This window comes from Lagenorhynchus albirostris, chromosome X, assembly GCF_949774975.1.
Source record: "Lagenorhynchus albirostris chromosome X, mLagAlb1.1, whole genome shotgun sequence".
In the NCBI taxonomy this organism is placed as follows: domain Eukaryota; kingdom Metazoa; phylum Chordata; class Mammalia; order Artiodactyla; family Delphinidae; genus Lagenorhynchus; species Lagenorhynchus albirostris.
In genome coordinates, this window is record NC_083116.1 from 32,226,327 (window position 1) to 32,241,766 (window position 15,440).

The 15,440-nt window shown below is 41.2% G+C and overlaps 1 protein-coding gene across 1 annotated transcript in view; it reads right to left on the reverse strand.

Moving 5' to 3' along the window:
- Window positions 1–7,990, reverse strand: part of LUZP4 (leucine zipper protein 4) — a 48,175-nt gene extending 40,185 nt beyond the window's left edge. The window contains 1 exon segment of the mRNA XM_060137283.1: window positions 7,903–7,990. Coding sequence (XP_059993266.1) covers window positions 7,903–7,990 — 88 coding nt within the window.
- Window positions 7,991–15,440: the final 7,450 nt, after the last annotated feature.

A 15,440-nucleotide genomic window follows, 5' to 3' on the forward strand; every position in this document is an offset into this window, starting at 1 on the left:
CATGAGGGTTAGGGGTGCTGACTCTCCCTGCAGTTGAAAATCTGCATATAACTTATAGCCGTCCCTCCCTATACATGGTTCTTCTGTATCCATGGTTCCTTCATATCTGTGGCTCCGCCTCTGTGGATTCAATCAACCAGAGATGGTGTAGACTATAGTATTTACCATTAAAACAAATCCAAGTATAAATTGTGAACAAAGAATGTTGCCTGCCATATCAGTAAACAAAGGATGTTGCTGCCAACTAGCCATCAGCTACTGCAGCCTCCCTGTGCACCCTGAGGGGATCCAGGATAGAAAACAACCCCAGATACTGGCCCTAGATAGTTAAGGTGCATATCAAAGGAATCACTTCAATGAGCTCAAGATTCTTGCATCTTCCCATATATAGAAAAGTGCTAAATTCATTAACAGCAGATGGCTGGTTTTCTTTAATTAACTTTATTATCTTTTGATTAATTTAATTATCTTAATTAGATAATTTAATTAATTATCTTTTGAGTTTCCGACTGCCTGTTTTTTCCATATATCCAGGCTCCTCCCTTACCTCTTTGTTACCAAGTCCAAGCTCGCTCTGCTTCCCGCACAACAGGCCAATAAATCGGGAGACAAGGTGCTGAGGCAAGGAATAGTGACTTTATTTGGAAAGCCGGCAGACCAAGAAGATGGCGGACTAGGGTCCCCAAAAAGCCATCTTATCTGGATCTGAATGCCAGTTTCTTTTATAGAACAGAGAGGGAGAGGAGGTGATGAAGTAAAGTAAAAAAGCCATTTATCTTGCAGAATAGGAGGGGATGTGTTAATTTCTTCTTTTCTGCAGCCATTCACAGGTGGGCAGGGTCAGAATGTCTCTCTGTTGAACAAAGGGCTTTTAGTCTAACAGTCAGGCAGAGGGGCAGGGTTCCCTATGGCAGGTCATTATGTATGCTTACAGCTATAGAGAGTGATTATAATAACAAAAGCAACAAAATGCAAAGGTTAAAGTATAAGAAACAGATTCAACAGGGAGTCAGAATTGGCTCTTCCCTGTTACATCTTCAGAGCAGTCCCTCAGAGCTATCTGAGAGGCTGTCTTCTGGGCTTAAGTCCTCAGAAAATCTGCCAAATTAAACCTAATTCTCAACTTTTAGGTTGTGCGTTTTTTTTTCAGTCAACAAAGTAGACTCGCATAGTTCAAACCTGTGTTGTTCAAGGGTCAACTGTATAAGGGAGTGCACTATCAGAACATTTTACAGGACACCACAGGAAGATTTTTGAATCTCCAACCCTTCTCTCTCATCAGCCCTGAAACAATCACTACCCAGCCTACAGAGACCCAATGAGATAGGTGACTTCCCATATAGGAAAGCAAAACTTCCAGAGAGGAGAAAATGAAGCACTGGTATCTTTCACAATGAAGTAAGTGCTTTCACATGAGGGAGTGCTCTGCCTTGTGGCACTCAAACACAATTTGCAGTGCCTTTAAACTTTTCCTGCCCTCAGAGTGACCAAAATTAACATCAAGCTCTGTCTTGGAATTGCATAAGGATTAAACAAAATAGAAAATTTCTCAAGGCTCATGCTGACCTACAGCTACAGTTGAGAAATATTTATCCAATGCTTTATGACAGGGATGGCTCAATGGGTAAACCATGTGGATTTAATAATAACACTTTTAAGGGAGTTCACTGGTGGCCTATTGGTTAGGATTCCGGGCTTTCACTGCCTTGGCCCATGTTCATCCCTAGTTGGGGAACTGAGATCCCACAAGCTGCACAGTATCACCAAAAAATTAAAAAAAAAAAACACCTTTAAATTGAATAACACTTTAAAGTTTACAGAGCATTTCCACATAAAAGCTCTTGGCACAGTACCTGGCATATATGAGACACTCAATAAATAAGAAAATAAATGAACAAACAATTATTAAGTGTCTGATATATACTGTGCCCCCACACTTAAAGGTCAGCAGAGGTTAGCCTCACTTTTAACGAAGAAAACAGGAATTTCCTGGTTGTCCAGTGGTTAGGACTGTGCACTCTCACTGCCGAGGGCTCGGGTTCAGTCCCTGGTAGGGGAACCAAAATCCCACAAACCATGTGGCATGGCCAAAAAGAAGAAGAAAACAGACTCAGGAAGATTGCATGACTTACTTGAGGGCAGAAAATTATTCTGTTAACAAGCTAGGACAGATTCTAGTCCAAGACCCTTGCCACTACATTACACTTCCTCCTTTGAAAGCTCAGCTATTCCCCAGAATTAAAACAGCAGCACCGAGGCTAGTGACCATTCATTTGAATGTGGTATTCCTACTAAAATAGCATTTTCCTTTCAATTCTATTTGAAATTAATTGCACAAAGTCAAGTTTAGCATTCAATTAGTGTAACAGCAACCTCTAATCCAGTATTCAAGCACCCATTTTGCCCTGTCTCCCTGATTCCTTCAGCCTAAGATTTGGTATGTAACCATTTGGTATGCTTGTTTTGAACCACAGAGTGCTATACAGGAAAACTATGGCATGGCTTTAAATCCTGTCTGTGGTCTTATTTGCCCAAAAGGACTCCAGCCATTTGAGCTTTGAATCAAACCACCCTGCAACTCACATAATTCTTATAAACTCATGAGTGAAGTACATAAAATGGCTCTGGAAATACCTAGAGTCCTCTTCCCCTAAATTCAAATCCTTCTCCATTAGTTTAGCTTACACATAACATTATAAAGACTTCAGTTTTAAGGTCATCCTGAGAGTGCTACATTAATCCCACAGGATTTTTTGAATCCTTTCCTTTTGAATATATTACTGTATGGAAGCATTTTCCCGTCTCAGTTTGACTCATTCCAAATGTCATATAACTCCCTAGTAATATGAATGAACAAACGTCAGAGAAAGAGTAGCGAATCGCAGTAGTAATACAGAAAGCAAAAAGTTGTACATTTCATACAAGACGGGATTTTTATAAAAATGTCATTCGCAAATAGGCTTTACAGAGATTGTCAAAGTTCAACAAATGTGTATAAGTTTCATATCTGCTACCTGGCCAACAGCATCAAGATATTTTGACTCATGGTAACTGTTTTAGAAGAGAGAAGGTAGAAATATGCTCTGGTATCCATCCAAATCTACAATAAGGAGACTCTTTGAGTCAATAATACATTATTTTCCCACTTATTTAGCCATACCTTAAGGCCATTCATTGCCCTAGACTACAAAGGATTTTGTTATGGTGTTGACATTTAAATTTTCTTAAAAATGGTCACTGCTTTCATCTAATTTAGACTCATAAGTGATAGTACTGGCTTCTCTTTAAAATATAAGCAGCCCTGTAATATGGGTTCGGGTTTAATGACTACACCCACAGCTGCTATATAAAATTCATTTAACTAATAAGAAATTCAATTTTCTCTTTGTTATTTTTCCATTTTTGTTGTACTTATCCCACAATTGAATTTCACATCAATTGTGCAAAAGGGTCACTTGTACAAGGGAAGATAAGCACACCAAAGTAGAGTACAGGAAAACAAGCTACACAATAGACAGTAGAAATTTGTCCTGACAGTCTGTAACACAGGTAAATGAAACTCTGTTTAAAAGATGAAAAGGGGGGGCTTCTCTGGTGGCGCAGTGGTTGAGAGTCCGCCTGCCGATGCAGGGGACACGAGTTCGTGCCCCGGGTCTGGGAAGACCCCACATGCCGCGGAGCGGCTGGGCTCGTGAGCCATGGCCACTGAGCCTGTGCGTCCGGAGCCTGTGCTCCGCAACGGGAGAGGCCAAAACAGTGAGAGGCCCGCATACCGCAAAAAAAAAAAAAAAAAAAAAAAAGATGAAAAGGGGACTTCCCTGGTGGCGCAGTGGTTGAGAGTCCGCCTGCCGATGCAGGGGACCCAGGATCGAGCCCCGGTCCGGGAAGATCCCACATGCCGTGGAGCGGCTGGGCCCGTGAGCCATGGCCACTGAGTCTGCATGCCCGGAGCCTGTGCTCCTCAATGGGAGAGGCCACAGCAGTGGGAGGCCCGTGTGCCACAAAAAAAAAAAAAAAAAAAAAGTTTTGCCTGTTCCCACTGAAAAGATCAAAACCCGGACTCATTTGTTGGAGAACCAATGTTTAAGAGCATGAACCAGTGACGTCTTAAATATTTTTTTACAACCCTACAATTATGAAATTTTACTATCATATGCAGCCTCCAACTAACTTACCATATTCAATTCGACATCTTTCCTCGGCCTTCCAACCATGATTTGAGCCTATCTTTTCCAAATTACATTCTCCAGTATCCCCCTAGCTCTAATCATCTACTGAAATGACAGTGCCTCCTAAATCCGTTGAATCTGCTATTGTCCAAGTTAAACCAAACAAACACCTCCCTCAGTCTCCCAAAGCTTGACATTATCTACTGTTTAAACCCCATCCCTCAACCAAATGATTTTTAATCTCTCTCAAGTTGGCTACATCTCTAAAGTTTGATATCCAAATCCAGAGAGAGAGAGTAGGTAACTACTCCAGCTTCCCAAATTGCTAGCTACCCAAAAGTGAGGCTGTAGGTCCACTTTCTGAAGGACATATAGCCAACATTTACTCAACTTTTTCCACAGGTTTGTGCACATTACCTGTAGTATCTCATTTAATCCTCAACAACGCTATGATGCAGATACTACCCAACTGAGGAAACTCAGGCTCCAAGAGATAAAGAAACTTGCACAAGGTCAAACAACCACTAAATTTGGGGGACCAGGCTGCTCTGCAACTGTGACCCCTAATTCTCTGAATTTTGAGAGAAACTCATTGCTTTGGCTATTTACCAGTTTATATTTTTACCTCTATAAGCATCTGTTAAACACCAATCAATGAAATCAACACAAAGAAAAGTGCAGAAAGCATTTGGATTTACCTAAGTGCTATAAATTGCCCTCAGTTCTGGGATTTTCCCCCCACTCAGAGTCCCTGTGACAGGGCGGGGCCTAGAATAAGGCAAGTGAAGCACTTACCTCAGGCATAAAATTTAAGGAGGCTCCAAAAATCTCAGTATGCAAGGTAAAAGTAATATTTAGCACAATATTTTCAAAAATGAAAATCAGTGCAAGAACAATCCCTGATGAACAACAAAACAAAGACCATATCAGACCCTGTACTTGAACAACTTTGCCTTACTTGCCTCACTCCAATTCCTTTATTTACAAAAGGAAAATACTGTTTACCAAAATAGGTGACCTACCAGAGGGTTGTACCTTGGTTTTTAAAAATATTTCACTAAAATATTATTTATCTTGGGGGGTAGGGTAAATTGGGAGATTGGGATTGACATATACACACTACTATACATGAATTAGATAACTAATAAGAACCTACTGTATAGCACAGGGAACTCTACTCAGTATTCTGTAATGACCTATATGGGAATAGAACCTAAAAAAGAGTGAATATATGTATATGTATAACTGATTCACTTTGCTGTTCAACAGAAACTAACACAACATTGTAAATCAACTATACTCCAATAAACATTAACTTTAAAAATGTTATTTATCTTGATCACTGAAATTTTGGTGCCTCTTTAAATTCTGCACCCTTGGCAAGTGCCTCACTTGCCTGACCATAGTCCCAGCCCTCCCCAGTGACCAAATACTATTTTTTAAAAGTCATTTTAATGCCACAAAATGTTTAGGAACTCATGTTGGAGCTGGGGGTGGGGAGCAAGCAGTAGTGTGGAATCCACAAGGTCTATGTCTTAGAAGAGTAAAGCCTGTTGATACCGATCATGAAATAGATTGTTAGAAACATGTGAAAGCAGAAAAAAAGAAAAACAAGAAAATTTCTTAGGTACTATTCATGGCCATTCCCCCTCAGAAGCAAAGGGGGAGGTAGGAAACTTCCTCAACCTCATAAAAGGCATCTATGAAAAACCCACAGCTAAAATGATGATTAATGGTAAAAGACTGAAAGCTTTGCCTCTGAGATCAGAAACAAGTTAAGGACATTTGCTCTCACCACATCTATTTAACATTTCATTGGAAATTGTAGCCAGGACAATTAGTCAAGAAAAAGAAATAAAAGGCAACCAGATTTGAAATAAAGAAGTAAAACTATCCCTACTCTCAGATGCCATGATCACGTATAGAGAAAATCCTAAGGATACACACATACACACACACATATTAGAGCTAATAAACAAGTTCAGCAAGGTTGCAGAATACAAGATCCATACACAAAAATAAATTCTATTTCTATACCCTAGCAATGAACTACCCAAAAATGGTTAAGAAAACAATCCCACCAAGAAGACCATTTAATAGGAGAAAGAATAGTCTTTTTAACAAATGAACTGGATATTCACATGCAGGTAGTTAGATCCTACCTCATTCTATCTGCAAAAATTTAACTCAAAATGAATCAAAGATGTGAATGTAAAAGTGCAAACTAGAAAACTCTTAGATGGAAACACAGGAGTAAATCTTCATCATTTCTTAGATATGATACCAAAGCATGAAAAACAGAAGAAAAAAATAAATTGTACTTCATCAAAATTAAAAACTTTTGTGCTTCAAAGGGCACTGTCAAGAAAGTGAAAAAATGACCACAAAATAGGAGAAAATACTTGTAAATCATGTATCTGAGAAGGTTCTAGTATCCACAACATATAAAGAACTCAACAATAAAAAGGCAATCCACTTTCATTTCAAAAGTCCACCCTCCCTGTTTTGCTCTCTCACCCTCCTTATTTCTATCGTTCATTCTGCTTGCTCCCTACCACTTCTGAGGTTTTCCTGGCTGCAATGCTCTGCTCATTTCTGAGGTCTGCCCTCCCCGTTTCCTCTTCCACTCTCTTTCCTAAAGTCCACTGTCCCTACTCCTTGCTCTCCCCACTTTTTTCCTCCCCACTTCTAATGATTGCCCTTACTGCTGCTCCCTGTCTCATATTTTAGGTCTGAACCCCTGTCCTTGCTCCTCATTTCTGAAGTCTGTCATTCATCTCTTTCCTCATTTGTAAGATCAGCCCTCCCTGCTCCGTGCCCTTCCATTTCTAAGTTCCGCCGTCCCTGCTCTGCTCTCCCACCCTCATCTCTAAGGTGAAACCTCTTCTTACTGCTCTTCCCATTTTCAAGTTCGGCCCTCCTTTGCTCCTCCCCTCCATATCAAGTCGGCCCTCACTGCTCTGCTCCTCTCTCTCTCATTTCTAAAGTCCCTGATGCTGTGCTGCTCCTTCCCCCCGCCCATAGCTAAGGTTTTCTCCTCCTCTGCTCTGTGCTGCCCTATCCCCACCCACCGCCAACTCCGCCTCATTTAAGCAGTCCGTCCTCCCTCCCTCCAGCTGCCCATGTTTAAGTGGATGAGAGCGAGTAGAGCTCTGAGGTGAGACACTAGACAGCACCAGCAGAAGGGAAAGGCGGTCTATGCTGAATCGGCACCAGTCAAGCAACCAAATAAACCATCCCTTTGCCCAGTCTGGCTGCTCGACCACCACTCCTCACAAATTAGCCTTAGCCTTAGCCTTGCTCCTCCAACCCCTGGAATCCAGTCCTTTGTGACACCCTGCGAAGAGTGAGGGACTGTGAAAGGGCGGGTAACTTGCTATCATTCCTTAAGAGGGTAAAATATACGGACACAGCCGGCTTTACATTTCCCACACCGGGCCCTTTCCCGCAATCCCTACTCCGTGATTTCTGTCAGCTTTGGCCAGTTTCCCACCTAAGAGGTCAGGGCTAGCCTGAGGCGGTCTGGTCAGGGCTAGCCTGAGGCGGGAAAATGGGAACAGAGAGGAGAGGCAGGGGCCAGCAGGCTGGCCAGGTGCTTTATCTACATGGGGGCGGGTGCTGGCACAGAGGGGAAGCCTCCCCGCCCAGGGGGTGTGCCTCACAGCACCGCTTCCAGCCTGCCTTTCTCCAGTCAGCCCTGACTAGCAGGGGCTGGGGTCCGGGATCTACATACCTAGAGACAAGTCTAGAATGTTCATTTTTTCTCTATTGTTAGTGCCTGTAAGCACCTTTACAGGAGCCAGTTTGGAAACCGAAGCCATCTCCTCAGCGAGACAGCGCTGCACTGTGATCTACTGTGGCGCCCCCTCACGGCTTCCTAAGGCAGGCGAAACTTGTCAGCCAATCACAGTCCTTTGCTTCTCTGTTGCTAACGCCCAGGGGGTAGAGCTTGGAATCTACCAATCAGGAACCTGGCTCACCAGAAAAAAAAAAAAAAAAGACCTGTCCATTTCTTTCCCGCGCTTTCTAAAAATTGTCTCTTCTCAGGTGCATCAACTGCTCAGTCAGACACTTTTTTTTTTTTCTGTGACGGCTTGATCCTTGCTTTTCATAGCTCTTAGAAGAACCCCGTTTCTCCTCTTTGAGGTTGGCATTCCTTGCGAATAAAACCTTATGTTTTTGACGTGATGGACTTGTTCCCTGTTTCTCTCAAATTTGAAGAGCTACCACAAATCTAGCAGTTAAGACTCATCCACAGACATACAGTGCCACATACTTTTTCATGACTTCCCTATAGGTGCATCCATGACATTCTTTAAGAAAAATGTAATTGTTGCTCTTATTGCCTAATACTGCTCAGTATACACTACTTTTAAATGTTAGAGGAATCCTGTGTCACTGGTTCTTCAGGGGAAATAAAAATCAAATTAATAATTTTCGAGAGCTGAAAACTTGTTCAAGTTGTTACAGAAACCACAACATAAATGCAGAAGAGATTTAAAATTGTAAATTATTTAATTATTTGTTGTATTTAAGTCATTGCTTAGCACCAGGGTCCTAAAGATTAATAGGTCAGTCTTTTTCTCAAGGCATATACAGTTGCCTGAAAACAATAAATATATGCAAAATATTAATTTAGGTGCTATAATTCAGTCCATACAACAAATACTGAGCTCCTTACTGTGTTAGTTAGGGATACTGGTAGCTACAAAATATATGTATGAGACAAAGGAGAAAATCCACCTTGTGTATCAGGAAAGAATCATTTAAGACGTGAAAAATTAGGGAGTAATTTTAGGGGTGGGAAGGGTATTTCCTGGCAGAGGAAGCATCACTACCAGCACACTTCGGAAAGTGCAAGCCATTCCGTGTGGTGAGGTACTGAAAGATGAATCTGAAGAGATCAGCAGAGATTAGATTATGGAGGACTTTTATATTATGTGAAAGATTTGGAACAATTTTTTCCTATCAGATTTATTGAGTTATAGAGCGATAAGGGAAGAGGATCAAAGACAGAACCCCAAGGAAATTACAAAGGAAATTGAATAGAAAATATCAGAGTTATGGGAAAAAACAGGAAAGTGGTATCCAGGAAATAAAGGGAGAATTCCAAGAGGAACTTAATGGTCCACTGGGTCAAGTGTTGCTGGAAGGTCAAATTAGCTAAGAACTGAATTCATTAAATTTAGCAATTAAGAGGTTTTTTTTTTTTAACCTTCAGCAGAGTTCTAACAGACTATAAGTTGAGGATTGATCAATTAATTAATTAATTTTTATTTAACAAATACATATAGCATTTACTATCTGCCAGGCACTGTTCTAAGAGCTTTATTAGTCACTCATTTAATCTTCATGATAACCCTGTATCCTAGCAGGACCCCATGAGGACCTTCCCAGGACAGGCCTTCCCCCATATCCTCTGCTTTAGCTCCTCTCTGAAGTACCTAGATAACAGTATTTGATGCACATTTCCTGAGTTGTTTTGCAGATGTAAACCCCCACCACCACCCCCCCACCGTCTCCCACCCCCCAACCCCAACCCCCCACCCCAACCCCCCCCCCACAACAAATGGAAGATATTAAGTACTTGATGACCACGAGCACATAGCCCCAGGCCTCCTGGAGCCTAAGGACTGATGATGTTAACCCCTGTGACACCACCGTGCTGCCTCACCATCAGCCAATCAGAGAATTGTGCACAAGCTGATCACATACCTGGCAACACCACCCTCACTCACCTGGCTTTTAAAAGTGCTCTGCTGAAGCCCCTTCAGGGATCTCGGGGCTTTTTAGGGCATGAGCCACTGCTTCTCCTTGCAGGGCCTTGCAATAAAACTTTCTCTGCTCTAAATTCCGAAGTTTCAGTTTGTTTGGCCTCACTGTGCATTGGGCACATGAACTTTCATTAACAATCCTGGAGAGTCAGTCAGGAGATCTTGCCCATGGCAGGTCGACCCCAGCCTGGGGCAGCCCATTCCGAGACCCCAGCAACTCCCGGAGCCCATTTCGCTCTGGGGATCTCAGACGGATGGTCCCCGACAGGTGCCGGCCACCCATGGCATGAGGCTGTTTGGAGCCAAGAAACGACTGGAGCTGCAGTCCACATTCAGTGTTGTTGGGTAAGTCACTAAAGTTTGTGCAGGCTTGGAATTCTCTCCCCTCCATATGGGTGTTTCCCTTGTGGGAAGTGAGCTACTTTGCTGGAGGGTAAGTAGCTCTTGTGTGTACAACTGGGAACAGTTTCCCCCCTCAGTTTGGGCTTTCCCTCTATGGGATGAGCCAACTTGTTTTGCATTTGATTGGGGTACCCTGTTGGAGAGGGGAATTGTCAGACTCTACCTGATTTGGGAACTGGTTCATTTCAAGAGCTGGGCCAATTTGTTAGGAGGCCTCCATTTGGGAGTGGAAGTGGAATTCTAGACTACACCTCCACTGATTTTCTGTCTGTGTGACTGTAGCTTAGTTGCTGTTTGTGTTTTTGTGTGTATCATTTTGGGGTGAGCCACTCACGGTCCATTCTTTTTTGGGAGCCAGGCTGCTCTGGAGCCTCAATCTGGGAATGGAGGTGGAATATCTGGGCTATGCCTCATCTGATTCTTTGTTTGTGAGACCATATGTTTGTTGTTTGTATGTGTGTTAATACTTGCATTGACCAGTTGAGATGCCTTTGGTGAATAATGGGACTCGTGTGTGATGACACCAGGGTATCCTTCCCTATTGTGTTTGTTTCACCTGCAGCAGAGCATTGGTTGGGATTTCCTTCCTTTTTGGGGCTAGGGAACTGTGACCCTAAAAGACTGATTTAAATTGCTGTTTGCTTGATATTTGATAACACCGGCTATGAATAATTAAGTATGGATGATCCATCTCTGTTCCATCTTACAGTCCCCTGGGGTACTTTTGCAAAACTAAGAGATCTTTAGCTATGCTCCCTAAATGAAAGAAAATGCCTTAATACTCCCTGAGATCTGGAGGGCAAAGGTCCTAATGCCTCGGCTATTATATCAAAGTAGGTCTTTTGCAATTGCTTTTATCTTACAGGTGTATGTGTGTATATGTGAATGAGTGTCTCAGTACTTGAGTCCAAATCCCTTTTTCTCTTCCTGGTTTTGCTGAAAGAGGGGCATATAAATGTGAGCGGGTGATGCGTATTATTTATTGTATTTATATATTACTGTTACTTATTTGTTTAAACTGAAGTGGATATTTGGGAACTGGAAAAAAGAAAGTTCCCTGAAAATAGCCCAAGATGGATGGGTTTTGTATAAGTAGTTAGAAGAGGAATTCGCATTTCTCTTCCTGTGCCTTTGAGATGTAAATGATCTACCTGGGCTCTCTGGAGCTTATCTAATCAATCTGTGTTGCTTGGAACTGAAGAAAAAAGGGATTCAGAAATAACATTAAAAAAAACAACCCTCAAAACTTCTGGGACTGCTCCCTCAGCCAAACTGTAATTCATAAGCTTCATAAGGGATCATCAAGAACAAATAGTAAAGCCTTAGTCATCTGAGCAAGCAATTTTAATGTATTCCAACTGTTCTTTGTAAGCTAGTAAGTTTATATTGTAATACCTGATTCATAACTGAGTATTTTTTTTTAAGTGCAGCTATGAAATCTCTAGTATTGATCTCGGGTGGCCTCAGCCTGAAGCGGCTTGAAGCAAGGTTTCGGTTCCCAGACAGAGACTGAAGTCTGGTCGCAGCAGTGAGAGCACCAAATCCTAGACATTAGATCACAGGTCAGTGACAAGGCCCTGGTTCTTCCACTCTGCAGAAAAAGAATTCCCACAAAGACGGAAAGTAGGGAAACAAGTAAGGTGTTTATTAGGAGGAAAAAGAGTACAGTACGTGTGGATAGGCACATGGGCAGGCTCAGAGAAAGAGTTGTGCCCTCATGGTAGTTTGAATCACTTTTATGGGGCATTTCTTCTGGGTTTCCTTTGAGTCATCTTGCTTTGCCTGGTTTTGAGTCTGTATTTGGTATATCTCAGGGTCTTCCCCTGTGTGCATGTGCATCTTTTAGCCAAAATGGATTCTAGCAAAGAAGCCTATGGGTAGTTGATGTCACTTACTATGGGGTGGTGCCCCCTCCCTTTTTGACCTCCAAGGAGCCTTTCTGCACATGTAGTCAGGGAAGTCTCCTTGACTTTGAGAATGAGGACTATGTGGTCCTTTATCTCTTATCTGGGCAGGGCCCAGCCTCCTCCATCATCCTGCTTTTATGGAGTTTCTGCTACTATGGAGTTTCTGTTCACAGGGGAGAAACTGTTCAGCCTGGGGCTCATCTATCTCCTGCCTCACTATTGTTTGTTTATATATCTGTGTACACATTATACATATGAGATATCTCTATTTCTGGAAAGTATTACCAAAATTGAATTTATAAACAGCTCTATTTAATTGACTTTAAGTGCTTGCAAATTAAACATTAAAAAAGCTAGACAAGGGGCTTCCCTGGTGGTGCAGTGGTTGAGAATCTGCCTGCTAATGCAGGGGACACGGGTTCGAGCCCTGGTCTGGGAAGATCCCACATGCCGTGGAGCAACTAGGCCCGTGAGCCACAACTACTGAGCCTGCGCGTCTGGAGCCTGTGCTCCGCAACAAGAGAGGCCGCGATAGTGAGAGGCCTGCGCACCACGATGAAGAGTGGCCCCCGCTTGCCACAACTAGAGAAAGCCCTCGCACAGAAATGAAGACCCAACACAGCCCAAAATAAATAAATAAATTAATTAATTAAAAAAAAAGCTAGACAAAATAAGCTTCAAGTTCACGTGAATGGGGAAATACTCTATTAAGTTAATACCTGGTATTAAGGTTAGTTTTTTTGTTGATCTGATCAATACAGCCCTGTCTTTAGAGTCATCAACATTATGTATAATACTTTCACTGCAACTAGGTTTAATAGAAGTTAAACGAAATCTTGTTATATCTGTTTCAAATTTGTCAGCAAGAAAAATAACTTGGTTTGATGAAATTTTTATGAGCGAACTAAATGCAAATGGGATAAGAGCTTTTAGGTAAACTCTATAGGAATAATTACTTTCTGAAAATTATCTAAAATAGTCTCTCCAGATTTTGGTAACTATTACTTGCCTCTTGGTTTTCACTAGAAATTAAGGTTTTTAAGAGTTGGGGATTCTAATTTAAATGTGTAATTAAAGCTACTAAAAATTATAAAGCATTTCACTATACAGCAGGAAAGTGGGATATATATTTTGAGTAAAAAAGGAGTTTTATTCATGGTCAGGCTGAGATTAGCTTAAACTTAATTGGGTAGATGGATTTGTTATTAAAAGTAGACTGGTGCAGGACTAGACTTGGTTCCTCTCAGCTAAGAGAACAAGTTTACTTAGAATGCTGCTTTTGATGACAGATTGTGTGAACTTCCTTGCCTTTCAGTGATCTGTATTTGTTTTTAAATATTCACAGTGACCTATGATTCTATCTGACCAAATGTTTTTCAAAAAAACTTTTTGATATTTTTGATGAACTTCCTATCAAATTCTAATTAAAATTCTTTTGATTTCAGCTAGCTTTGGGATGCTCCAGAGGACCCCTGAGGCACTTCAGAAAAAATATATATACATATTAAACTGACTAGAATTGGTAGGTATGCTAAATTACATGGAAAGCATTGTCAAATGAGTGATAAGCCTCCTCAGATTATACAGTATGAATAAATGTTATTAATATAGACATTCTAAAAATTATATAAAGTTCTGAAATTTGTATATATCCTGATATAATATTATAATTTTAGTTGTTATCTTAAAATGTTGCATGTCACAACAACCTGGATAAGCTTCTTTGCTAAGAAGAATTGTAATCAGATCTTTAACCTTGCCTTTTTAAGAACTTTGTCATTCATAGGCAGCTAAGCTGATGCTTTGCAGAACTGCCACACCTTCAAGAAGAGTCATAGAAAGGACGTTTTGACAAAAATAGGTTTCTGATAACTTTTCAATTATATTGCTAAACTAGGTAAGATATTTTAAAAGTCTAATGGAAACCTGATTTCATAAAACTGTTAGTAAAAAAGATTAATTATACAAGACTGAGTAAACTGATGAATATGGTTGTAATTTTTTGATTTTGCCTGAAATATTACTGGCTTTTAGTCTGTGTTTATCCAGATGTAAGGAAAGCTTTCCCCCTAAGTATAGATATGACACAGTCAGAAAGTTAAAATTAATAGATAGGTCCAACTACAAATTAGATAACAACATCGCTAAGGGGTTTAATATTCCCTGCCCAAGGTTGATCAATTCCATTCCACAATCCCTTGTGGAAACCCTTCATCACCCCCATACAGCAGGAAGTAGCCAAGAGTGGTCATCACCCCTTTCCCCACAAGATTGTGGAATGGACATTGTTGGGAATAGTAATAGGGAAGAACAAATCTGACTCCATATTAGACCTGTTTCTTTTACTTTAACCTTTATATTCTATTGTTTTTGCTATAAGTTCATCACTAAAGGGATGTTGCTTATAGCTTAAAGTATACACAAGGCCCATCTCAGGGAACCCTGCCCCCCTGCTTGAACGTTAAACTAAAATACCTTGCTTCAGCTCACAGGGAACATCCTGACCTGGCCCACCTGTGAATGGATGCAGGAAAGAAGAAATTAACACATCCCCTCCCAAGTCTTGCTGAAGTCAGGAGATATTTGCAACAACTTATAACCTATATTGTCTTTTTTGTTGTTTCTTGCTTTAACAAATGTGTGACTGAGCCTCTGATAACATGATAATATATAGTTCCATATGAGATCAACGATTGTAATCATGTAATACTAGATATGGGAAGAAGCAGCAAGAGGGAATATTTTCCTGGATCATAAGAGACTAATAAGATAGATGATCCAGAGATTTTTGCACTGTTAATAAGGTTTAGTCCAGTGATAGCACATTGAGTGGGCTATCAATGAAATCTTCACCAGACCTGGGAATGAGCATTACTAGCACCGTGGGATGAAATGGTCATGAAATGCCCCCAAAACCATGGTCAAATTTATGACCATGAAGGGGCCCTGCTGGCTGAAAATTGGCACTTGCCATCTACCTCTCCACTGCAGCTGCTGACCTTCAACACCCCCTGAAAGGAGTTCAGGGTGGAGATCAGGAATGAGGCACTCTGTGCTCTGGGAAAAACTGGCAGAACAAGGCTTCAGATAGTTAGATATTTTCAGAAGATTTTATGAGCCCAAATTCTTGCACCTTCTCATATCTAGAAAAGCATTAAAATCACTAATAGTGACATCTGCTTTGGCCA